General features: G+C 41.5%; 2 protein-coding genes across 2 annotated transcripts in view; both read right to left on the bottom strand.

Moving 5' to 3' along the window:
- Window positions 1-1,443, bottom strand: part of LOC106587482 (myosin-binding protein C, cardiac-type) — a 35,660-nt gene extending 34,217 nt beyond the window's left edge. Inside the window, exon 1 of the mRNA XM_082969939.1 lies at window positions 1,259-1,443. Coding sequence (XP_082826065.1) covers window positions 1,259-1,283 — 25 coding nt within the window. The 5' untranslated portion in view covers window positions 1,284-1,443. The remainder of the gene's footprint in view (window positions 1-1,258) is intronic.
- A 5,642-nt stretch (window positions 1,444-7,085) lies between these two features.
- On the bottom strand, window positions 7,086-16,412 carry LOC106587480 (transcription factor PU.1). The gene is made up of 5 exons (XM_014175897.3): window positions 16,058-16,412; window positions 15,403-15,493; window positions 13,998-14,185; window positions 9,932-10,091; window positions 7,086-9,771 (listed from the first exon to the last, which is right to left on the bottom strand). The coding sequence occupies exons 1-5, from the start codon at window positions 16,103-16,105 to the stop codon at window positions 9,449-9,451; spliced, it is 810 nt and encodes a 269-aa protein (XP_014031372.3). The 5' UTR covers window positions 16,106-16,412; the 3' UTR covers window positions 7,086-9,448.
- Window positions 16,413-27,672: the final 11,260 nt, after the last annotated feature.

Below are 27,672 nucleotides of genomic sequence, written 5' to 3'. Positions count from 1 at the left end.
TAATTTGAACTAACAATCGTTATTGTTGACAAGCAAACAAAGCAGTTAGCTAGCATTAGGACCAGTAAGTGTTTACCCAATTAACTTATATAGTTCACCTGTATCTTCTAGTTCTTGTTTTATTTCAGTCCAAATAGTTCACCACAAACTATTTCTTCATCAGTTGGGGAATTCAAAACCCCTTTGCAGATGCAGTGCAAAGCATGTTTGTATCAGTAGAGAGACTCATTCTACATTTAAAAGACACTTCAACAAAAAACAGATTTACAGAATAATTATCTGTTGATAGCAGGGTCTTGATGTTAATGCTAAATTACTCAAACAGCCCATGACTGTTATACTTTAGGAGATCTTGAACGCTAGATGTCTTAGCAGACATATTGTATCTGAGTAACTGATACTGGGAGGAGGCTGCACTGTCATCTGATCTGTTGAGTTGCTTTTTCCACAGTGGATGGCTTCAAGAAAAATCTCTGAATGTCCTTGAGTGGCCCAGCCAGAGCCCAGTCTTGAATCCAATCTAACATCTCTGGAGAGACCTGAAAATTGCTGTACAGTGATGCTCCCCATTCAACCTGACAGAGCTTGAGAGGATCTGCAGAGAAGAATGGGAGAAACTCCCGAAATACAGGTGTGCCAAGCTTGAAACGTCATACCCAAGAAGACTGGAGGCTGTAATCGCTGCCAAAGGTGCTTCAACAAAGTACTGAGTAAAGGGTCTGAATACTTATATAAATGTGATATTTTTTTATATATCTGAAAATCTTTCTAAAAACCTGTTTTTGCTTTGTAATTATGGGGTATTGTGTGAAGATTGATGGGGGGGGAAACAATTTGATCCATTTTAGAAGACGGCTGTAACATAACAAAATGGGAAAAAGTGAAGGGGTCTGAATATTTTCCGAATGCACTGTACACTCCCTTTACAGTTTCAATGGATCAAATAGAGAGAAAAACTGCACAGAAGACATGCATAGCTAATATGAAGCTGAAGAGGCAGGCATTGGCAAAGTTCCCCCTTGTAACAGCAACAACTTTCAAACGTAACCTCTCTGAAACGCAACTGTGAAGACAAGAAACTATGACATGAGATGATCAGTGATCAAAAGTCCCACCAGTCCCACAGGTTGGGAGGGATTTGTTATTACAGAGGGAAACGGGGAGAGGAGGTAAAAAATCCAGCGACGTCTTAAGATAGCAACTGGAGATACAATGATGCTGAAGTAAAACGAGATGGAATCTGATCAGGTACACTTACCTGTTTTTTTGACCGGCTCTGGCATCCTGATTGAATGTGTCTTCCAGAAAGTAATCAACAATAAATAACACACTCCTTCCTAGCTCACCACTTGCGTTTAATAGTGGGGCTCCTGAGCAACCCCCCTTCACAACAGTACTAACCCACCCTCTTTTGTCACGATGTCTAGACCCAATCCCCTTTCTGTCCGGCAATGAGATAATAGACGTGCACCTCATCCCTCCCTATCCCTCCACCCCACACTCACACAACCCCAGACCCCTCTGACCTCCTGCAGACCTTATTTCAACCATCTCTTCTCCCAACACCTGAGCTGCATGACAGGCAAAGCGAGGGAGGGAGGGAGGGAATGGGAGGTGGAGGGTTAAATATAGAACCTGAGTCCAGCGAGGTCTCCTGCTCTTTCTAGATTTGTGCCGCTGCCTGGCCTTGTAAAAAGTAGTAGCCGCTTCAGAAAACAGCAGACAGGAGACAAGAGCAATCCTTTTATCTGTTGGCAGGAATGTGTGTGCTTTTCCCCTGGTGAACAAGGACTTCCAGGAATCCTTCCATGGCCATATGCACAGCTTTCCATCATCCATCTGGTTAATTTAACATTCATTTTCTGAACAGGCAGCACTGTAAACAGCAAAACATTTTTCCTTATGTTCGTAATGTAACAATACTTTTTCATGTAAAACAAGCATTCCAAATGGCAGACAATTTTACATCAGAACCTAATTTCCTAAGGAAGTAATACACATATATGTGGGACCTTTACCCTCTCTAAAGAAATCCTATTCTGGTTGAATCATACAATGTTGCCTGACACACTGGAGCTTAGCATCTTATTAGTAGGGGCCTACCGTCTGAAGCCTCGGCTTGGTGGCATAGCGAGGACATGACAGACTGACAGACTGACTGGAGTAAAATATTATGGAGTGTGGAGGCGGGCGAACAACATTTTGGGATAATAAGGCATGTCTGACCCTGATCCTGAACACTACATCCTGATTTTATCATTTTTCTTTTTGTGTTTTACCTTGGCCTTGTGTCTGCCCAGTTTTCTCAAGTGTCCCAGTAATTATCGTAAACTACAGTACCAGTCAAAATTTTGGACACACATACTCATTCCAGGATTTTTCTTTATTTTTACTATTTTCTACATTGTAGAATAATAGTGAAGACATCAAAACTATGAAATAACAGTTGTAACCAAAAAAGTGTTAAACAAATAGAAATATGTTTTACATTTGAGAGTCTTCAAAGTAGACACCCTTTGCCTTGACGGCAGCTTTGCACACTCTTGGCATTCTCTCAACCAGCTTCATGAGGTAGTCACCTGGAATGCATTTCAATTAACAGGTGTACCTTGTTAAAAGTTAAATAGTGTAATTTCTTTCCTTCTTAATGTGTTTAAGCCAATCACTTGTGTTGTGACAAGGTAGGGGTGTTATACAGAAGATAGCCCTATTTGGTAAAAGACCGAGTCCATATTATAGCATGAACAGCTCAAATAAGCAAAGAGAAATGACAGTCCATCATTACTTTAAGACATGAAGGTCAGTCAATTCGGAAAATATCAAGAACTTTGAAAGTTTCTTCAAGTGCAGTCACAAAAACCATCAAGCGCTATGATGAAACTGGCTCTCATGAGGACTGCCACAGGAAAGGAAGATCCAGAGTTACCTCTGCTGCAGAGGATAAGTTCATTAGAGTTAACTGCACCTCATATTGCAGCCCAAATAAAGGCTTCAGAGTTCAAGATCTAAACACATCTCAAAATCAACTGTTCAGAGGAGACTGCGTGAATCAGGCCTTCATGGTCAAATTGCTGCAAAGAAACCACTATTTAAGGACACCAATAATAAGAACAAACTTGCTTGGGCCAAGAAACACGAGCAAAAGACATTAGACCAGTGGAAATCTGTCCTTTGGTCTGATAACCTCTGTATCTTTGTGAGACGCAGAGTAGGTGAATGGATGATCTCCGCATGTGTGGTTCCCACCGTGAAGCATGGTGGAGGAGGTGTGATGGTGTGGGAGTGCTTTGCTGGTGATACTGTCAGTGATTTATTTAGAATTCAAGGCACACTTAACCAGCATGGCTACCACAGCATTCTTCAGTGATACGCCATCCCGTCTGGTTTGCGCTTAGTGGGACTATCATTTATTTTCCAACAGGACAATGACCCAAAACACACCAGGCTGTGTAAGGGATATTTGACCAAGAAGGAGATTGATGGAGTGCTGCATCAGACGACCTGGCCTCCTTAATCACCTGACCTCAACCCAACTGAGATGGTTTGGGATGAGTTGGACCGCAGAGTGAAGGAAAAGCAGTCAACAAGTGCTCAGCATATGTGGGAACTCGTTCAAGACTTTTGGAAAATAATTCTAGGTGAAGAAGGTTGAGAGAATGCCAAGAGTGTGCAAAGCTGTCATCAAGGGAAAGGGTGGCTACTTTGAAGAATCTAAAATATATTTAGATTTATTAAACTTTTTGGGGGTTACTAAATGATTCCATATGTGTTGATTCATAGTTTCTACAATGTAGGAAATAGTAAAAATAAAGAAAAACCCTTGAATGAGTAGGTGTATCCAAACTTTTTACTGGTACTGTATACAGTTGAAGTCGGAAGTTTACATACACCTTAGCCAAATACATCTAAACTCAGTTTTTCCCTATTCCTGACATTTAATCAGAGTAAAAATTCCCTGTCTTAAGTCAGATAGGATCACCACTTTATTTTAAGAATGTGAAATGTCAGAATAATAGTAGAGAGAATGATTTATTTCAGCTTTTATTTCTTTCATCACATTCCCAGTGGGTCAGAAGTTTACATACACTGAATTAGTATTTGGTAGCATTGCCTTTAAATTGTTTAACTTGGGTCAAACATTTCAGGTAGCCTTCCACCAGCTTTCCACAATAAGTTAGGGGAATTGTGGCCCCTTCCTCCTGACAGTGCTGGTGTAACTGAATCAGATTTGTAGACCTCCTTGCTCGCACACACTTTTTCAGTTCTGTCCACACATTTTCTATAGGGTTGGGGTCCGGGCTTTGTGATGGCCACTCCAACACCTTGACTTTGTTATCCATTTTGCCACAACATTGGAAGTATGCTTGGGGTCATTGTCCATTTGGAAGACCCATTTGCGACCAAGCTTTAAATTCCTGACTAATGTCTTGAGATGTTGCTTCAATATATCCACATAATTTTCCTGCCTCATGATACCATCTATTTTGTGAAGTGCACCAGTCCCTCCTGCAGCAAATCACCCCCACAACATAATGCTGCCACCCCCGTGCTTCATGGTTGGCATGGTGTTCTTCGGCTTGCAAGCATCCCCTTGTTCCTCACCACATAACGATGGTCATTATGGCCAAACAGTTCAATTTTTGTTTCATCAGACCAGAGGACATTTCTCCAAAAAAGTATGATCTTTGTCCCCATGTGCAGTTGCAAACTGTAGTCTGGCTTTTTTTATGGTGGTTTTAGAGCAGTGGCTTCTTCCTTGCTGAGCGGCCTTTCAGGTTATGTCGATATAGGACTCGTTTACTGTGGATATTGATACCTTTGTACCTGTTTCCTCCAGCATCTTCACAATGTCCTTTGCTGTTGTTCTAGGATTGATTTGCACTTTTCGCACCAAAGTACGTTCATCTCTAGGAGGCAGAACGCGTCTCTTTCCTGAGCGGTATGACGGCTGCGTGGTCCCATGGTGTTTATACTTGCGTTCTATTATTTGTAAAGATGAACGTGGTACCTTCAGGCATTTGGAAATTGCTCCCAAGGATAAACCAGACTTATGGAGGTCTACAATTTTTTTTCTGAGGTCTTGGCTGATTTCTTTTGATTTTCCCATGATGTCAAGCAAAGAGAAACTGATTTTGAAGGTAGGCCTTGAAATACATCCACACAGGTACACCTCCAATTGACTCAAATTATGTCAATTAGCCTATCAGAAGCTTCTAAAGCCATGACATCATTTTCTGGAATTTTCCAGGCTGTTTAAAGGCACAGTCAACTTAGTGTATGTAAACTTCTGACCCACTGGAATTGTGAAATAATCTGTCTGTAAACAATTGTTGGAAATATGAATTGTGTCATTGTAACGGCTGTCTTCAGAAATGGACCAAGGCGCAGCAGGTATGTGAATACTCATATTTCTTTTAATGGTAAAAGGCAAAGCATCCACCGGAAAACAAAACAATAAATGATACTCACAACATGGACAGTCTTACAGGCTATGCAAACGCAGTGCAAGAACAATTTCCCACCACCGACAAACACAAACACACCCACATATATGGGACTCTCAATCAAAGGCAAATAGACAACACCTGCCTTCAATTGAGAGTCCCAACCCCAATTAACCAAACATAGACATACATAAACCAGACTCAACATAGAAATAGACCACAACTCAAAACCCGGAAATAATCAATCAAACGACCTCCTAACTAACACACCACCCCGAACCACAAAACAAATACCCTCTGCCACGTCCTGACCAAACTACAATACCAATTAACCCTTATACTGGCCAGGACGTGACAGTACCCCGCCCCTAAAGGTGCTAACCCCGGAAGCACCTTAAGAAAACAACAACCCCACACAATTTTTTAATTTTTTTAATTAAAATGTTTAAAATAAATAAAAAAAATCCCCCTACTAAAGGGAGGGAAGGGAGGGTGGCTGCCGTCAACGACGGCACTGTGCTACACCCCCCCCCCCTCCCCAACCCACCTATATCTCGAGGTGGCTCCGGTTCTGGCAGCTCCGGGCAGTCGGGCCACTCTGGCAGCTCCGGGCAGTCGGGCCACTCTGGCAGTTCCGGGCAGTCGGGCCACTCTGGCAGTTCCGGGCAGTCGGGCCACTCTGGCAGTTCCGGGCAGTCGGGCCACTCTGGCATCTCCTGGCAGTCGGGCCACTCTGGCATCTCCTGGCAGTCGGGCCACTCTGGCATCTCCTGGCAGTCGGGCCACTCTGGCATCTCCTGGCAGTCGGGCTACTCTGGCATCTCCTGGCATTCGGGCCACTCTGGCATCTCCTGGCAGTCGGGCCACTCTGGCGGCTCCTGACTAGCGGGCGGCTCTGGCGGCTCCTGACTAGCGGGCGGCTCTGGCGGCTCCTGACTAGCAGGCGGCTCTGGCGGCTCCTGACTAGCGAGCGGCTCTGGCGGCTCCTGACTAGCAGGCGGCTCTGGCGACTCCTGACTGGCGGGCAGCTCTGGCGACTTACGACTGGCGGGCAGCTCTGGCGACTTACGACTGGCGGGCAGCTCTGGCGACTTACGACTGGCGGGCAGCTCTGGCGACTTACGACTGGCGGGCAGCTCTGGCGACTTACGACTGGCGGGCAGCTCTGGCGACTTACGACTGGCGGGCAGCTCTGGCGACTTACGACTGGCGGGCAGCTCTGGCGACTGTTGACTGGCGGGCAGCTCTGGCGACTGTTGACTGGCGGGCAGCTCTGGCGACTGTTGACTGGCGGGCAGCTCTGGCGACTGTTGACTGGCGGGCAGCTCTGGCGACTGTTGACTGGCGGGCAGCTCTGGTGACTGTTGACTGGCGGGCAGCTCTGGTGACTGTTGACTGGCGGACAGCTCTGGTAACTGTTGACTGGCACTCCAGTCTTGCCCCGTCAAACAGCCCTTGTGCCCCTCCCTAAACAAATCTTGGGGGTGCCTCTCGGTCTCCCTTACCCGTCGTGTTCCCCAGTCCTCGCCAGACTTCTTCCGCTGCTTGGTCCTGGTTTGGTGGGGAATTCTGTCACAGAATATGTCGTACTCTTCGGCGAATATGTCGCATGGGAGAGAGAAGGACCAAGGCGCAGCGGGATTGTGAATACTCATATTTCTTTTAATGGTAAAAGGCAAAGCATCCACCGGAAAACAAAACAATAAATGATACTCACAACATGGACAGTCTTACAGGCTATGCAAACGCAGTGCAAGAACAATTCCCCACCACCGACAAACACAAACACACCCACATATATGGGACTCTCAATCAAAGGCAAATAGACAACACCTGCCTTCAACTGAGAGTCCCAACCCCAATTAACCAAACATAGACATACATAAACCAGACTCAACATAGAAATAGACCACAACTCAAAACCCGGAAATAATCAATCAAACAACCTCCTAACTAACACACCACCCCGAACCACATAAAACAAATACTCTCTGCCACGTCCTGACCAAACTACAATACCAATTAACCCTTATACTGGCCAGGACGTGACAGTACCCCTCCCCCTAAAGGTGCTAACCCCGGAAGCACCTTAAGAAAACAACAACCCCACACAAAAAAATAAACAATTTAAATAAAAAATAAAATATAATAATAAAAAAAATCCCCCTACTAAAGGGAGGGAAGGGAGGGTGGCTGCCGTCAACGACGGCACTGTGCTACACCCCCCCTCCCCAACCCACCTATATCTGGAGGTGGCTCTGGTTCTGGCAGCTCCGGGCAGTCGGGCCACTCTGGCAGCTCCGGGCAGTTGGGCCACTCTGGCAGCTCCGGGCAGTCGGGCCACTCTGGCAGCTCCGGGCAGTCGGGCCACTCTGGCAGTCGGGCCACTCAATCCTCACTGTTTCTACGATTTTGCATTATTAAATTGAATTATTCTAACTATATCCCTGTCCTTTATGTCTCCTTTTCAGTTGTATTTATTCATTGCTTTATGGTGCTGGAGGGAAAATACACTTAAAACTATTATCTGTCTCTTGATGGTGCCCTCCCTGGATACCTCACTTTGCATCACTTTTCACTGCAGACTGTGCCCTGTGCTCCCATCATAGAGCTGTGTCAGCACCCAGAATTATTTACACCTAGATGCTTCGGCTGCCACATAACTGGGCTGGGGGTGGGTGGATGGTGGGGGATGGGGTGGCTTTGTATGCTGCCAGTGGGCCCAGTAATGTTTCCACAGCTGCCCACATGTCTATATACTTTCTGGCTCAGCCACTGGGGTTCTGCGTACATGGCTGTGATTCCCAGAGGATTTGCTAAAGCCAGTCTGTGATGTGCTGGAACAATGTGAGGATGAGTCGACTAAAACCACATGACGCGTGAGAAATAGAAATGCTTTCGAGTTCATCACGTGCAGATATGTAACTGAGTCATGCCAACATACAAACATGCCAACAGAGAGCACATAGAGTACGGAAAAACAAATGGTCATATACACTATTATACAGATCAAACAAGGGTCTATGATTGAGAGTATGGGAGAAATATCCCTGTGTTGGTATTCCTAGGCTAGGAATAGATTGCACTGTAGCTCGGAGGAGGCAAGGGTCTGTGCTATATCTCAGAACACTAGCAGATGTTAAGGGCTGGGTGACAAGCCTCTTCACCCTCTCCCATTTCAGGAACAAGTCAGTGGGTTGTGACAGGGAAGTAATGGTCAAGGGGACAGTCCAAAAAGTTTGCAGGTTAAACCTCCCAATGTTCAGAAGGGTTTACTTCCAAAAGTCTTGCGCTAACATGAGTTAGTATGTAATACACATGTAATACCATCAATCAAATATACAAGCTTTATACCACGGCTTGGCTGAATACTCAGTTCTGATTAGCAAAAGCTAATGTATAATATGTTGTGTTTGTGTGCTGCTACACCAAAGGTTAAGCAACAGGAATTGCGTATTCCAAGTCAGTGCATCTCAGAGTGTCAAATCAATTTCATTAATGCTAAAGAGTTCTTTATCGCAGTCTTTTTGTTTGCTTATTCTGCATCCAAGTCTAATCGATGTCAAATGTGCACAATGGTCAGTGAGTCCAACAGTGCGTAGAAGTCAGTGAATACAGCCAGCTTTAAGAAAGGAGATCTCTGAGGACTTCTAGTGGTCATCTGTATTACCACTCCTGCAAGCATTCTGGTGATAATTATTGACAGTATCATTTGAAACGGTCCTGTTTCTACGTGCTATAGAATCTAAAAGGTCCAGATGTGATTGTGCAATCATTGAGTTGTTGGAGCAAAACTTGCTAATTGTCAAGATTCCACTAAGACATTGGCTTTGACGTTCACATAAATGCTTTTTACAAGAGCAGCAAAAACAGTTATTGTTAATTTGAACACAATCAATAGTTATTACATTGATAACCATCTTGCATACTATATACAGTTAACTATCTCTCTCTCTCTCTCTCTCACTCTACCCTTCTTCAGGACTTCCACTATGTTTCTCCCTCTACAAATGGGAATATGGCCTCCTCTCCAAGTGAGACCTCCCACCTAGCACTTCACCACTGAACTGATAAGTCAGCTTCTTCTTGACCTTTTTGACCTCGCCTGTCTTGCCATAGTTGCGAAGAGCCCGTGCCATCTTCTGGTAGGTCATTTTCTTGCGGTTGCCCTTCTGTACGCCCCACCGATGTGCCAGGGCCTCCTTGTGTTTCGAGGAGAACTGGAAGGTGCCCTTGTCCCTGTCCACCCACCAGATACTGTCCTTCATGTCCCCATTCCTCAGCAGATCCAGCAGGAACTGGTACAGACGGATCTTCTTCTTGTTGCCTATATTAATGTTGACAAAGTGACAAAATGGTTAAACATGCAATGAATCAGTTGAGGAGGTTCCCTACCTATGACCTACATGGGGTAGGATTATTGTGACCTCAAAAGCTAAATCAAACATGTGAGATGTTAGGTATGCATTTATGAAAGAATTCCCTACCCAATTCTCCCCTTGTTACGTGGGCAATGTGGTCCCTCAGACACTCTTCATCAGACACTTCTAGTGGAGGGCTGCGGCCTCCTTGCTCCTCGTCGTCTGAGCTCCTCATTGTCTGAGGAGAGGGGTGCAAGTAGCCCATGGCACGAGGGTAATATGGCACCTTGGACACAACAAACAACAATAACCATGTAGTCATTACAATACAAAACCATTACAATTACAACCAATTACAATACATTATTTTGGAGCAGTATTCACTGACAAATTACAGCTAAACAAATTAGATACCATGCTGATCATGTTATATACACAGTGAGGCGCAAGTGTTATTAATGAAGGCAACCGTTTTTACTCCCCCAATCATTTATCCCCACCACAGGTGGCTGGTAGCACCTTAATTAGGGAGGACTGGCACATAGTAATGGCTGGAACGGAATAAATGGAATGGTATCAAACACTCCATTCAAGCCATTATTATGAGCTGTCCTCCCCTCAACACCCTCTTGTGAATACCCACTCCCTTGAATTTATCAAGTGACAGTAGAGTTGAATGAATACTTATGTGGGAGAAAAAGAGCTTCAACGCAGATTTACTTAAAGTGTAGTCAACTTTGTCCTAAGGGCAAAAATAATCTGACTGGTTTAGGGCAGAATCAATCCGATTGGTTTCTAACTCTGAATCTTGGAAATAACATTGAGTTACAAGTTGTAATGTTTTAAAATGATTTTTGTGTTACAGTAGTCAAACAAATGTGGCAGTATCTCTAAGACACAACTGGTCTCCTGACTTGAATCAAAGAGTAAAATGTAGCAAACTAGCAGCCTTATGCTAAGCTAATCAGAGCAAGAAAGTTAGCTAAGCATTTAGTAACCTCTTAGCTACTCATGTGGAATTAATAAATAGAATATTGAGTCATAGAATAGAACTAGCTAGGTCTCAAATATACCTGTAAATCGGCTCCCATTTACTTTATCAAAAATATTTAGTTAAATAAGCTATATAAACTTCTGGGGGAAGAAAAGTAAAATGCTAAGCTAAATGTAGCTTAGCTGAGCAGAAACCTACCTCCTACTAATGATGAATTATAAAATAAAAATAGCTAGCAAGTTAGGTCTCAATTCTGCCAATAGGTCAGTTAATATTTGTTTTATTAAAAGTTTAGTTGAATAAGCGATATCAACAACAAAAAAATGGAACAGACTGTTTATGCTACCCTGGGGGCAGAAATGTTAGTTTGGGTCAAGATCACTTGGTGCCCTAAGGGCAGACTTTAAGCAAACTGGAATGCATTGTTTAAATGCTTCCCCGGGTTACCAAAACCCCACATATCTTTAAGATATTTTCTAATTTCTCTCCCTCATGAGGAGGGAGGATAATGAAAGTTCACAGAAGTAACAAGTACACCTATCAATTATTATAGTGTTTTTACTGATATCAATTTTGATAATAAATTATTAAATGATTAAAACTCTAAATTCTGTATCCAAATTGGTAACGGAATTTCCCAAAAATCGGTAATGGAATTTCTGCAATTTAATTGGCTACGTCGGGAAATCATAGTAGTCACAAACCACAGTTGGGTTCACAAGTTTGGACAGCACAGTACTATACAGTACAGTAAATAAAAGTAGAGTAGAGTTCAGTACAGTAAAGAAAAGTACAGTGCAGTACTGTATTGTAAAGTACTGAACTGTGCTCTACTTTACTGTACTCTACTGTACTCGATTGTACTCTACTGTTCTGTGCTCTGCTGTACTGTACTCTACTGAACTCTAATGTGCTGTACTTTGATGTCCAAATTTATGAAACATAGACGTCTATGACTGGTTCAGATTTAGTTTGTTTCGGACCAATCAAATTTGGTTTTGTTTGGGGGCAGAGCTCATTAAAGTAATAGCCGTTGTGTAGAATAATCTCCAAAATATGCAAAGGAGGATATTGCATACGTATACCTTTGTGTACCTATTTAGGATAGATCCGCATGAAGAGAATAACATTCATATCCATAATTATGCATTTCTGTGTAGTACAGATCAGGGACCCATGATGAAATTCTGTTACCGCAATTAATTTACCCAGTGTAAATCCACTTCACCGATTGTAGTTCCATAACAAAATAGATTTTTTTCAAAGTCAAGGTATCATGTCATAGCTGACACCCCATTCTTTCTGCAGACATTGTTGAATCCTAATTCTGAAATTTTACAGAAATTCTGTTACCAAACTTTGAATCTGCACAGTTCCACCAGTAAATGTGGTTTTGTTACATTTTCTGTGTAAATTGTTAAACGTAGCCCTTGTGCACTGTATGGTTTGTTAAACTTTAAAATAAATAGTTTTTTGTTTGACATACATTTTAAGTGAAAAATCTGAGTCGTGGAATTGCCCTTTTCTAAATGCTATGGTTATCTTCACCCAAACGAACATTTACTGACATATTTGAGACCTAGCTAGTTAGCTCTGTTCTTTGACTCAACATTAGTAAAAGATAGCTATCTGCTAGCCAACTAGTTCTGTTTTGCTTAGCATTTTATATTGATGCCCCTGGAGCAGCATAACTTTCCATCCCTGTTGTTTTTGTCATAAAGCTTATTCAACTTAACATTTCAATAAAGCAAATGTTACCTGACTTATTTGTATATTTGACACCTAGTTAGCTATAGTAGTTATATTTATTAATTCAACATGAGTAGCTAAGAGGTTGCTAAATGCTTAGCTAACTAGCTTGCTCTGATTAGCTTAGCATGTCACTGCTAGCTTGCTACATTTGACTCTGTTTCAAGTCAGGAGACCATTTGTATTTTAGAGGTATCGTCACATTTGTCTGACTACTCAAAATAACAACTTGTAACTCAAAATTCTATTTACATGATTCTCAGTTCAAACATTCGCCATGTTTTTAAGAGTAGTATATCTGTTAAACTCTGCCCATTGACCTGTTCTTGACAATATAATCATCTCAAATTAGCCCAGCGGTCGCAAAGATTATAGGGCACCACCCCGCTGCATGAGGTGTGATGTGTGGTTGCTGTTATTGCAGTTTGACTGTTTGGCCGTGCAAAATCCTGGCAAAACATTCAGCACACAGTTCTAAAAACCCACTGTTTCTGCTCTGAGGCTGTATGTCAGTTCCATTTAAAAATCGAAAAGGCATCTTTAAGGATATTCTCATCCACGCTCATTAATTAATGCTCTCTGTTTAAAGTGTAATATTTAAAATGTAAGATTTTACACTAGGAAGACAGACAATGTTCTCTCTCTGTGTGTGTGTGTGTGTGTGTGTGTGTGTGTGTGAGTGTGTGTGTGTGTGTGCGTGTGTGTGTGTGGTGTGTGTGTGTGTGTGTGTGTGTGTGTGTGTGTGTGTGTGTGTCATAATGTTGGAGAGGCCACTTCTGGTTAAAAAAAGAATTATTTGTTCATCAGCCGTTAGTGAGTTGGCAGATTATAGTTCTGTAGCAACACCAGCAGGCCCCAGTTAGGAAAAGGCCCCAATGTCAAACCATCTGTGTGTAGGCGCACCCTACATCCTCCACGCAACATAGCTCACCAGTAACAAATAGTAGCCCAGATATGCTTTCATACTCATTTCTTTATCTGAAGCCAGATGGTTGATTTTATGTTTATCTGTTATTAAGCATTTCTGAAGCATTGCTATTGCCACTAACCGTATTGCTTCCGTCCCTCTCCTCGCCCCTACCTGGGCTCGAACCAGGGACCCTCTGCACACATCAACAACTGACACCCATGAAGCATCGTTACCCATCACGCCACAAAAGCTGCAGCCCTTGCAGAGCAAGGGGAACAACTACTTCAAGGTCTCAGAGCGAGTAATGTCACCGATTGAAACGCTATTAGCTCGCACCCCGCTAACTAGCTAGCCATTTCACATCGGTTACACCACTAGAGGGGACATGTAAAGGAATTCTGCTACTTGCTTTAGTCCTGAACATTCAGAACATTCTCTATTAGTCATGTACACTACATCTGCTTGAAAAGAATGATCAACTCCAACGCTCTGACTGTGTTCGAGGAAAAGAGAGGTCAGAGGTCAGGGGGTGGGCTCACCGGTGGGGGTAGGGCATGGTTGTGTCCCCCAAGGCCAGGGTCCAGAGAGAGAGTGTCAATATCGCTGTAACGAGCCATACTGGGTAGATGTAGTTGCTGGACACTCTGGAGCTCAGTGAAGTGGCCCTCTGGGAGGTTGTCAAAGTCCAGAGGATGAGCATGATGAGTAGCGTGATAGTCCCAGTGATCTGAACAGAGAGAAACATTTTAATTGTTTATAGAGTAAGAGGTAGGTCTGAAGGAAGTGTACACTAAATGGCAATGTTCAGATGGCATAGAATAGAGAAAACCTATTTGACTACAGATTCCAAATACACAATGTCTGCTTGTCACGACTTCTGCCGAAGTTGATGCCCCTCCTTGCTCGGGTGGTGCTCGGCGGTCGACGTCACCGGTCTTCTAGCCATCATCGATCAGTTTTTCATTTTCCATTGGCTTTGTCTTGTCTTCCTACACACCTGTTTCCAATCCAATTAATCATGTTGTGTATTTAACCCTCTGTTTCCCCTCATGTCCTTGTCGGTGATTGTTTGTGATATTATGTTACGTGGGTTTGTGTATCGGTGTGCGACGGGTATACTTTACCCATTTATTTTGTACTTTGGTTTTGGAGTTGTTTTTTTAATTAAATACTCCATATTAACCAACTTGGTTTCTGCTGCGCCTGACTTCCCTGCCCCCTACATACACGGACATGACACTGCTATTCATTTAAAGTGTTCAGCAAAATGTTTTAGGCAGTTTCCTGTTCACACATCTTTGCTTTGGCAGTTGTCTTTTTCTTTCTTTTTAGCCTGAATGTCACAAATGTGTTAAAACGTGTAGAAACTCTAAAAACATTCCGCATGTAAACATGTTTTAGAGACTTGCCATTCTTATTATTTTATATTTATCAAGCATACTGTAATAATTTAGTTTGTTAAATGGAGCAGAGCATATATAATTCTACAGCTCCTACTAGTAAATACCAGTTTATACTTGCAGTAGGATCAGTTGATTACAGGAGAAAATACAACCGAACCTCTCCATTTCAATAAACCCCAGGGGGGAAAGTTGTGCCTGACAGAAATGGCATCTGTTTCCTGTACTCCATGGGGGCAACATGGTTGGCTCCAGCTGCAGTGTCTTGATACTTTTTATGTACAGTATTGCCTTTAATATAGCTACTGTGTGTGATTTCCTCAGGCCTGGTCAAACACATATCTAGTTGGGCCGGCACTATTCACTTCCGTATAAGTGATTTTCAAATTGTTTATTTCGTCTACAATTATGTGATGGTAAGTTCATCAGAGAAAGGGAAATTAATTTGAAATGTATATCATTGTATCATAGTTATCAAGATTATCAATAGATAATACATGAGGTATTAATACTAGGGAAAATGTTGTAGTGTTTTAAAGCTCACCTCCTTGACTCTCTGCATCGATGACATACGGATATGAATATTCTGACATCTGTTGTCTATAGATGTCAGGTTCGTACATGTCTTCTGACGCCTGTCAAAACAAAAAGAATATCCTCAACTGAAATCATAACAAAACTTCACATAAAGTTTTACTATTGTTTCCAAGGAACTGACACTCAACATCTATATACAAATTGCTTTCTGCCCTTGATAATGTTTATTGATAAGGACATTGCTGAACAACATTTTGAGCTTTTTAAACTTCATTGACATTTACTATAATTCTTTTGCTGGGTTTTTTTCATGGTTGGTCATAACCTTACAAAATTGATTGTTGTGAAACAAACTATTATGTCAGAAAATGTAGACCACAAAAGTACCAACATTGTGTACCAGTTTAAGAGTTTGGAAATGAATAATGTTACAGTAATCTATTAACATATTTTAATTAATTATCATAATTTGAAAAATGAAATGTTAATATGAATTTCAAACTTGAATTCAGTGAGTTTACGATGCTTGAGATGCATTTTCTGTATAAGTACATCCTGTGGTATATAAACAAGTACATAAACTCAACAAATAACCACATACCTGTATATACTTGGGCCTATAACTGAATTAACACAAATTGTTTGACTCATTGTGTACTTACAGGACCAGGTGAGATGAGGTACCCCTCCATTCTGTATGGATGCAACATGAAGGCTTCTTCTTGAACTGACCTACTTCAGGCACTTAGTTTGCAATTGTTTCTCACACTCTTTCAAAACTTTTCCCGCACCATTGCACAATGTTTACCAAATTTCCTCTCACCAAACGAAACCCAAAATGTCTCCTTCTGCCTACACAACTTTATCCACTTGTAAGCCAAGCTATTCTCTGGGACTCAAATTTTGTCTAAGAAAATAAAAGAAATTAGCCCTACTCAGTGACCGAAAATTAAAAGGGAACCTGTTATTTTGACTTCTGTATATCTTTGTAGGTGTACACATCTCAGTGTGGTTCCTGGTCATTGGTGATTTGTCAGGGGGAGATTCTAACATCTCACATTTATTAAGGCTCAATTGCGTCGCCTCCCAAACCAGCCAATCATTTCAAGGCCTGTCTTAACTGTCAGTCTTCTAGCATAGCATCATCTGTCAGTGGATAGTATCTTTGCATGTCATTGTGACCATTTTGCCAACCAAATTAAATGTTTTTTTTTGTGTGGCTAAAGTCAGGGGCGAAAATCTGATATCAACTTTGGAGGGGACAATTACATGAAATTTTCTCAAGAGCAATTCCTGAGGGGGACACCAAAAGTAGTGCTGTAACACATAGCCTACATTGTAATATGGTAAATGTATATTGAGGAACCAAAGAAATAAGGTGTTTGCCGTACTCCTAACTACCGGTACCCAAAACTACACAACTAATCACAACAGCAATACCATTGCCTTTAACAAATCTTAGTTCAGTCACCAGTTTAAGTTGAGAGTGGGGGTATCCATGGCATTTTCCAATTATGTTCCTATTTTACAAGTTAAAAAAATGGAGAACTTTTCATAATGTTGCCAAACAAAGACTCAACAAACTTACCTGAGACTCCCTGTCTCTGCCAGTCTGTCCCTGCATATCTGTCCCCAACTCTGCTGTCTGTGTGCCATCTGTTGCCTGCTCTGCCTAATGACATCATTGTGAAACATTTCCATTAAAATTTCATTTCTTTCTTATGAACATTTTATCAACTAGTCTTTCAGATATTAGGCTACTAGGGTTCTTACTTTGTGTTTTGGTGTACTGAAAAATGCTCTGATGTCTGTCTTTTATTTTTCTGCCATTTTTCTACCTGGCTGGCTGGCTACACACACACACACACAGTGTGTAGGTTATTTACAGTAGGAGATGGGCTTCTATCATCTTATCTTTTATCATTCTATTTGGGCTTCGATCTAAAAGGTAGCTAGCAAATGTGAAACGGATTAAAATGACAAGAGTTGACAGCTGTATGAGTTCACCATTTACACAACATATGCTGCAACCTTTTGTAATTTTAATAGTTTGTTTCATATTGGCTGGCTTCCAACAATAGCTGAATTTGCAAAGCTAGCGAGCACCAATTCCGTTTCAGTGGTGTTTGCTATAATCTTTGCTACCCGGGTTAAATAAAGGTGAAATAAAATAAATAAATAAAAGTTCCCTTGCGACAATTTAGCTTTTGTACCGAGACCATTAAATATATTTAAGACAATGGTAGAAGAGAGTGTAGTTCTGTTCAGTTTGGACTTCAGTTTATCGCTAACCTTATCACAGGGACTTTGAAGCACTAATTTACATCATCTGCATGCTGATCTTGGAATAAATTGACGATAACAAAGATTCCATCTTTGACGAGGCCACATAAATGGAATAGGTACTAGCTAGCTTAATAGTTAATATTTGCGCGCTAGCTCTGCATATTCAGCTAGTGTGTGGGCGCGATTGACTGGATTAACCTCACGTCAGTTACGTTCATTGAGTGCCTTTCAGACAGTAGACACGACCCCTCTGTTACCTTGCCAACTAAGGAACTGGCAGTGGATCAAACCATTGTGAGGCAAAGGGTGGGGGGGTCGCAATCTTTTGAAACTTAAAAACGTGCTATTAAGTGTCTATAATCAGCACAATTGCTTTCATTGCGTATTATTAATATTATTTAAATTACATAGTTATGTTTCAGTGATATATTGGGGGGGACAAATCATATTTTTCCCAGGATGGGGGGGTCGTGTCCCCCCGTCCCCCCCGGGATTTCCACCCCTGGCTAAAGTACAGGTATCCATATTCATATACCTTGCATACACTATTGAAATCTATATGAATATTACAAATCTAATATGAATTTTTTTTACCATGTTTCAATGCCAGATACCTAAACATTGTCATCTCACATTTTAAACTGGTTTAATTCCTACTTATCAGACCAGTATCAGTGTGTACATTGCATTTGGTGTTCAGCAAGGTTCGGCACTTGGACCCCTGTTATTCCCTATATTATGCTATCCCTTCAAATAAACTTAGTGGTGTAAATATGTCAATTAAAAAACAAACCAGTAGCTTGAGTTCTAGCCGTATCAATGAAATAATGACTCACATACATCGATGAATTCTGCTATCTTTCTATCCAGACAATGGTTTCATCTGTGTGTAGATTAGCTGGACAGATAAAATCATGCCACTTCCTTTTTGCAATCCTGCAACAGCTGTGGAGATTAAGGGAGAGGAGATAAAATACCTCCTGAGACAATAGTAGTGTTGGTGGGGGGATTCTTGAGAAATCACAAATGTTTTATTCTATTTTCTGACCAAATGTGTTTTTCTCACCATTCACCATTCTTCCTCACAATGAATACAGTGTACAGTAGCTCTGCTACTAGACTCAGATGACCCTCTCTCCTGACAATATGGTCTGGTTTACAGGACACAGTATGAGTATGCTTTTTTATCCAGGACTAGGCAGTGTCTGGGAAACCAGCCCTATCTGTCTCAGGTATCTCTCACTGACACAACATCTCTGTTTTAACTTGAAGAGAAGTGAGGTCACAAGCCTAGCCTCCAACTGACAGGCTTGTGTAGATTTGGACAGAGGAAGAGTGCATCAGTCTGATAATGACCAGATACTTGAAATACTGTAGACAGTAAGATCCAAATCGCACTGAGGATAACTTCGGAATGATTATTATATTCCCTTGGTTGTTCAAAGCTTAATATAACACACAACCAAAAACCCTGTAGTCAGATTTGCTCTATTATGGATGTCCATGTATTCTATTGTTTTTCCTCTACTTCATCTCTATCAAAGACTATGTTGAATTTTCTGTGAATTGTTATAACCTTATCTGATAATATGTGTATGTGCTAAGTAGCACCAAATACAGTGCGTTCTTTGTTTAATAATCAACATTAACAAAGGCAAACAATCAGTTTGACTTGCTGGGTGCGGTATAACTATCTTCATTTGGTAGGCCTGTACATTTGATGTTGGTGGACTTTGTTGGATTTTGGTTTACGTGGCTTTTCAGTTTGCCTTGCTTGCATGGTCTGGGGTTATAATTTGAGTCCCCTGCATCCTTCTACCACTTGTAGGTCTGCTGAAACCACACAGCCTGTCCATGGCCCCCATGTTAATCACAGCTGTCTGAGCAAAACTGATGACATTTAGTATTAATACACTATGTACGTTACAGCAAGCCCAGCACGCTATTTTCACCACGGCTATTTTCAGAGCACACAAACGACTCTCTTTTTGAATATATCGTTTTTTCTCAAACACAAAAATATGCTGTTTTGTCATAAATCATTCAGGTTTCCCAGATCTGTTTAAAATGAACTATTAGGTGGAGATTGGTGGACATCTCCGTAAGAGGTCAGACCCTCAGCCTCATGGACAGCACTATAGTTAGTTTGATGAGTATGATATACTGTAATTTCTGTTCCCCTGTACTTTGCTTTACAGAGTACATCCACATACAGGTCTACTACATACTACATAAGGCTTCAGATTACTAGGCCTTCGACAGCTAAGAAACAAGATGAAAGTTAAACAGGCGTCATTGTGCTCATCCCATTTTGGGAAAGACAAGAACACACTTTCAGTTCTGTGTTTGAATGAATGGCTCAATACAGTAAATGTGTGTTTCTTACAATGTAAAAATCTACAGGAAATAGGCAGATAACATTCCAACAGAATCAGGCCTATAATTTGGTTTTACATTTCTACTGTTAGTCAACTTCAGTCTTGACCATCATCATTTTCAGCATCACACATGCACACACACACTCACACCCCCCCCCACACACGCACTATGTAAAAGAGGAACTGGGAAATTCTCTTTTAGATTCAGTTCCTTATGGGGGGGGTTGCTATGAATGACTCCATTTGTGTGTCTAAACTTCAGTATGATCTAGGCCGCAAAACTTAAAATATAAATCTATAAGGGTATTTCAGTGATTGTCTTGTCTGATCACGTTGGGCCTTTTCATACAGTAAGGAAACATAATACGTATCGTATCTTATCAGTCCCTGCTAGATCAGACCAGCTTCTTTCTTTGGTAAAACATAGTAGATAAAATGTCTACTGTGTTTGGTTTCCAGCAATGACTTGTGGACAAAGCTCCTGGACACAAAGCCTTTTACTGGAATATAAATACTTAATTAATGGCAATACTTCATAAAACATGCTTTTTAATACAAGACTAGGTCTGGGAAACCAGCCCAGAAGTTCAGTGTGTAACTATGCTACAGGCACACGGATGCTGTTGTGTTTACTGTATCACTTGCACCCGTGGACGCTTTGGTTTTAGGCTACGAAAGCGAGTGACTGAGTACTCGACAACTTGAGATGTCTGAATGCAGTTATGTTCACAAGATGCATATCTCAGATGGCTAAAGCATCCTTATAAGCAAGCAGTCACATTGACACCTCTTACTTCACAGACCCCTATGTCTTTAATACCCTGAGTTCTCAGGGCCACAGTGTGACATTAGTACTCATTTAGCAATACAGAAAATACACTGGAGGGGGACTCAGTCAGGGTCTCAACTTACTGTTTTGAGTTAGAACAGTAGAAAACACAAGGTGCAATTTCGAAATGTGGTTGTGCATCAGCAGTTTTTCTCTTGTTATATCAGTTACTGACTGCCAGTCAATTAGCCCCTGTCAGCTAAATATTTTTTGGATTGTTAAGTTAGTCTAGCTACTGTATCTAAACTTCTAGTAATCATTGTCCAATTACCAACCGGGGAGCACCATTGATTTTATTGTCACTCTCACTCAAATATCATATTAAAAACTGCAAACATTTATCTCCACCCTATGGCAAAATTAGTAGAATTGCATGAAATTACTTATAAAATTGCAAACATTACTCTCCACCCAATGGCAACTTTTTTTTAGAATTGCAGGAAATTAGCTGTTAAAACTGCAAAACCTTCTTTCCCCCTCATGGCAAAATGTGTAAAATTGAAAAAAACTTTCTTTAAAACTGCAGTATTTTCTTTATGCCCCATGGCAAAATGTGTACAATGTACTCGAAAATGTAAAAATGCAATATGCAGAAATTGCTCCGCCATTTCCTGGTTGCTAAAATTCTAATAGTTGGCCAAATTTCAGTTTATGTGACAAAACAAGCAGTATTTTCAATAACCAAAAATATTGTATTTTTAGCTGTTTGAAGCTGGTGTACAAAACCAAAGGTAAAAGTCGCAAAAACAAAACGTAAGAACTGGAAGCATAGAAATAGCGCACAAGACTGACATATCTATAACTCACATTTCTATGTACATTTGGTCTGGTTGCCCAAAAAGTTGCAACATATTGCAGCTTACATTTTTTTTTCTCTGTAAGGTGGCACCCCCCCACCACAAAATGTTTTTGCTTAGTGCCCCCAAAAGCCTAGAGTCTTTTGCAACTGACTGCATATGTGGGTATGGATGTGGATATGGATATGCAGACCGAGTTCAGATTTTTTTGTGGCCCCCATCTCCATCAAAGGTGGTTTAAACCAATTTGAGTAAAAAAACATTTTTACAGGCTATAAGTGGCAAAAGACTATTCTTAAGGATTGCAAAATCGTCACAATGCAGGACTACATTTCTAGTCAGGACTATATCTGGCTTTAAACTGATACCTTTGATTACTCATGTCATAATCTGTTAGTTTAATTCGGACAGACAGAGAGCCTCTACTAGACCTCTGTGGCCTCACACTTTCGGGTCACGAGAACGTACCCACAGACCCTCTCACAAGGAGATGACATGCAAGACCACTGACTGTGGAAAACAGGATACAGAGACCGTCGCAACAGGAAATGTTGCACTCTTTGTCTATTGTTTGACCAACATTTCTCCAGATCAATGACCACACTGTGCTGGTTTTGACAGCATTTATGTAATCATCCTCTGACAAACTCTCTTGAACAACTAGTGTAATTTAGCTTGAATAGTTGGAAACATGTTATAGCCCAGTAAAACATTCGATAACACTTAATTTGGATAGTGAGTTGGAAAATCCGGACTATGTTGATAAGCAACTGCTTGCTAAGGTTATGGTTAGGGTTAGGAAAATGGTTAGAATTAGAGCTAAGGTTAGTAAATAGTTAGTTGAAATGTTACTGATAGTGTCTGTAAAGCATCTACAGATGGACTACCCAAATAGTGTTACCAAACATTCTTCATTCTAGTTATTATTTAAAGAGTACTGTTATTAGTTTTGATGTGCTGACAACATATTCTAAAACAAGTAATTACATTTAGAAGAACCAAATTAAAACCAATGTGGATACAAAGTATTAGCTGCCAGTGATGTTCATAGGTCTACTGCCTAGATGTTAGCTAAAGATAACTTTTAAAGGTACATTTTTATTCTTGATGTAACCCATTGACTCTCAGTCAAAGATAAAATATACTATTAACGATCAACAAGGGTAAATTAGCATTTATTTTTCAACAACTTATAATGCAAGACTATCAAATCAAATAATGGATAAGGATATAATGCAAACTATAACCTAGTGATCTACAAAGGTCAAATTGTCTCTTTACTTCGTTCAATAAAAAGTAGCAAGAATACCAATACAAATAATACAGATATATCTCTGAGCTGAAACCAGCAGAAAAACATATTTCATAACATTACAATCTGTATGAAAGGATGCTCATGGGAAGAAACGCCTCATCTCTCTCAGTCCAGCCAGCCTCACTCTTACCGTCCCTCTCATAAGTCTTCCAGGAGCAGCATGGATAGTAGTACGCTCTCTGTGAATGTAGGAGAATCTCACTGAGTCGGTTAAAGCAAATTGCCACAGAGAGCAAGAAATCTGAGATTTCTATAACTTAACTAGGGAACTAAAAACTTCCTTAAATTTTACCAATTTAACCTGGAACTCAAAAGATTTTCTTCTCCTTCTCCTTCTTCCTTAAACCAGATGGTAAATAAACAGCTTGTCACAAAGCAAAGCTTGATTAGAGGTAGTGGTCGAGGTAGTCATCTGTGATCTGATTTCTGCTCCCTCTGTGGAGCCACTTGCTCCTTCCAGGCCTTATACTGCAGGTGCAATTCAGTAGTATGCCATAGACTCCATTAGATTACCATATGATGACCTGAACACCACGGGCCCTTATTGATTTGGATGTATATCAGAGAGTTGTTTATAATTATCACGAATCAAGGTAAGACCCAGATGCAGACACATCGAATTAACAATGGTTTAATAATCCAACAGGGGCAGGCAATAGACAGGTCAAGGCAGGCAGGGGTCAGTAAACCAGAGGTGGGGCAACGGTACCGAACATCAGGCAGGCAGAGGTCAAACAATCCAGAGGTGGGGCAAAGGTACAGGTCGGCAGGCAGGCTCAGGCAGAGTGGTAAGGCAAGCGGGCTCAGAGTCAGGACAGGCAAGGGTCAAAACCAGGAGGGCGAGAAAAAGATCGACTGGGAAAAGCAGGCGATGCAAACAAAACCGCTGGTTGACTTGACAAACAGGCAACGGACAAACAGAGAACACAGGTATAAATATACAGGGGATAATGGGGAAGATGGGTGACACCTGGAGGGGGTGGAGACAATCACAAGGACAGGTGAAACAGATCAGGGTGTGACAATAATTGAACGGAGTGGACACACACTGCTATGGGTGTGGGTTATTCAAATGTAAGTCGTAGTTATTTGTTTTGTCTACTGTCTACCCAGATAATAAAGAACTGGTTGTATGCATATGTGTTGGAGGATAATCAGAATATCAGATCCCCAAAAAACATTCTCAAAAAAAGCGAGCAACTGTCAGGAAAATTATGGTTTTGAGGGCATGGCCTGGATAGACAGGCTGCAGAGAGGACCCTGACCCTGGTTTCCTGCCTGACTGACACCAGCAGTTTCGTTGGCCGTCATCTCTTTCACAATGACATGGAGCCGCCCCTGACAGGCGTGCAAGGGGACATCCAGATTTCTCACTTCTTATTCCCGATTCCTCATTTTCCCCAATGCACTCAGCTTTACAAGATCCAACCATCAGACAAGGCTTGGATAGAAGACAAAGTTAAATCACATGGCCCATTGACAAGCACACACACACGCGTGTGCACGCATACGCACACACTATGTTTTCCATAAACTCTGCTTCATGGGCCCTTGTCCCACCAACCATAAGTTCCTCTTTCTATATGCATTGCTCAAGTCAGCCAGGGATGACTCATAGTGCGGACATTATTCATGTTTTCTGTTATCTTAACCTCTCACAAACAATCTGCATGTGTTCTCAAGGCCCTCGTGTGTCCATTGTGTTGCAAGATGGTAGGGATAAAAGCAGCGAACAGAGGACATAGAAGGCACAGTATATGGGTATGTGCGGGTGTATTGTGGTGGAAGGTGGGGTGTGTATGTTTGTGTTTGGAAAAGTCGAGTTAACTGAGTAAAAAAGGGAAATGGTTGCAAATGCCAGAGCCCATGTGTGTCTGCAAGCAGGAGTTATGACAGAGAGAGTTATCAATTTTGTGCAGATATGGGATATACATTTTAAAATAAATTATAAATATTGTCTGATCATGATGAAGCGGTCCCCAACCCTGTACCCTAGACACCCACCTGCGCGACCCACACAGTAAGGAGAAATCCTTATCTGTTTTATAAGCGTACTGCAAGTAGCCTATATGCAGCCAAGACAGAAAAATAAAGGTGGTCAGTGACCCACTAAAGCAGCACTGCCCCCTCAAGTGTCTGAGCCTGCCTAGCAGGGTTGGTCCAATAAAGCCAAAGCCCCCGGATGGCTGAGCATAATATACAAGGAATTTCTCAAAGCTGCTAATGAGAACCTTGATGACCTTGTACCTAGTCGGTGGGGATTACGGTGGAGTGCTCCCACCCAGGTAGTGGCAGTGCTGGCAACACTAGCTGCAGTAACCCATGGGGAGGGGGTCATACTTGGACAATCAGAGCAATCAGGACAAATTATTGTGGCCCGTGTGGCACAAAATAATGAAAAGGTCTGACTGCACAGAGATGCTTGGGAAAATGTTCACAACGGGGGACCAGTGTTTGTGTGTTTCAGGGAAGGGGGGTGTATCTGAGCGCCATCAGCTAGGACTTGATATTGGTGAATCATATCTCCCCATTCTTGCTCAATTTTGCATGCCTTCCCAAACAGCTACAATTGTATATGTGTGTGTGTGTGTGTGTGTGTGTGTGTGTGTGTGTGTGTGTGTGTCTCCCATGTCTGTTGCAATGATGTTAGGGACAATACAGGATGAATCACAATAATTGTTTGTCAAAATAATAAATACTTGCCAAAAATGATATTTTTGTAATGCCAATCCTGGTTATAGTTAACAATCCTTTGTATGAACTGCCAAAATTATTACTCATATTATTTGTAATTTTGTGGAAATAAATTAAGATAAGCAAGATTTTTTAATATACAGTATATTTACCACAAAAATATGGGGAATTGGAAATGATGCAGTCAATTACATTGATAGAAGCCACAATCTATCTGCAATATCAAAGCTGATCTACCCCCTAAAAACATGTCTGCATCATAAAAAATAATAGAATAAAAGAGTAGAAACAGTGATTAATGTCATACTTTTTCTTGATACAATGTTTTATTCTGAACACACACTCAGGCAGGTATTTGAAAGAGGCCTCTGAGCACTACTCACCCATCCTTGGACAGGTGCTGTCTAAAGAAGCCATTGGCAGCTAGTTCGATGGCCTTCTCTGGAGTGACCAGAGTCAGGTTTACAGCAGCACCTAATGGTCAAAGAACAGAGGCGCCAAATCACACCGAAACCTGTGCCCACACATGCACGCACGCACTTCATTGGTGTGTCAATCAGTATGGATCTCACAAATAATCTTAAGGAAGAGTTATCATTATAGAGGAAATCGTCTGTATCAACAGAGTATTTATGGGAATCCAACCTCATCCCCAGGCTCAAGGGAGAGTGCCGGCTGGTGGACGAGATTACTGAGTGCCATACCTTAGAATATCTAGAACTTTCTGTACTGTATCTGTCAAATGCACCATCTGGTGGTCGAACTAGAAAGGCATGATGATACAGTGTAGGCCGCCTGACAAATTCGTCGGGAGTGAATTTGTATTCCATTGATCATGGCGTTAACTGCATCATGAATCATAATGCCTGGGTTCCCAATATTTCTTTCACCATTCATCACCTTCCAGTGAATACAACAAGACAAGCCTTGAACATTTTTTGATGCCTTGATGCCCTGAAGGCACCGTTTCTGTTCCATTTAGGCTGCATTTAAATATGCTCTCCTATTTTGAAAGCACAATATGGATTTATAATCATATTCGCTATGATTTCTTTATCAACATTGTTTCATTGCCCTGGTGGAATTATCTACCCCCACCAAATAATAGAATAAAAGAGTACTGTAGCGGTCGAAGGCACTGCATCTCAGTGCTTGAGGTGTCACTACAGACACCCTGGTTGAATCCAGGCTGTATCACATCCGGCCATGATTGGGAGTCCCATATGGCGGCGCCCAACATCGTCTGAGTTTGGCCCGGGGTAGGCTGTCATTATAAATCATAATTTGTTCTTAACTGACTTGCCTAGTTAAATAAAAAAATAAAATATTTTGAGATGACCATATAGGCTACTACTTAAAGCAGAGGTGTAAAGTAACTAATTACAAATATACTCTCGTTACTGTACTTGTACTTTTTTGAGTATTTTTCAAAGTCATTAATTGTACTTCTACTATAGTGAACTTTCATTTAAGTACTCTTTCCACAAACATTCACATGAAACAGAAGCATTACATTGCAGGCAAATGCCAAATCTGGGGTGTGATCATTACAGCGTGGGGTGGCAGGTAGTCTAGTGGTTAGCGCGTTGTTCCAGTAACTGAAAGGTTGCTGGATCAAATCCCCGAGCTGACAAGGTAAGAATCTGTCGGTCTTCCCCTGATTTGCCTTGCTCAATTACAAAAAAGTAACGTTTCGTCTGTTGCAAACGTCAGTTTCTATTGCGTAGGTCCGTCCCGTTTAAACGGTTTCCGTGATGAACAGACCCCAGAAACCTAAACTACATTTCATCCCTCCCTCGCATCCAAATCCAATCCATGCTGTTAGGAATAAAAATACACTTCCGGTGACGTGGCTGCTCTGGAAAAGTGGAAGCCGTGGCAGGAATGTTGGCTGTAGCTAACAAGTTATCTGCTGCATCAGCTGGAGAGTGGAACAGCAGCGCTAGCCTGCCTCACGGAGCTGGATGGCAGGGACACA

This window comes from Salmo salar, chromosome 26, assembly GCF_965601325.2.
Source record: "Salmo salar chromosome 26, fSalSal1, whole genome shotgun sequence".
Taxonomy (NCBI): domain Eukaryota; kingdom Metazoa; phylum Chordata; class Actinopteri; order Salmoniformes; family Salmonidae; genus Salmo; species Salmo salar.
This window is presented reverse-complemented; position numbering and strand designations above follow the sequence as displayed.

Coding starts and splice junctions, on each gene's coding strand:
- LOC106587480 (XM_014175897.3), bottom strand. CDS start 16,105: ATGTTGCATCCATACAGAATGGAGGGGTACCTCATCTCACCTGGTCCT. Junction 10,092..13,997: donor ACCATGCCCTACCCCCACCG/GTGAGCCCACCC, acceptor GTTGTGTCCAAG/GTGCCATATTACCCTCGTGC. Junction 9,772..9,931: donor CGTAACAAGGGGAGAATTGG/GTAGGGAATTCT, acceptor ACATTAATATAG/GCAACAAGAAGAAGATCCGT.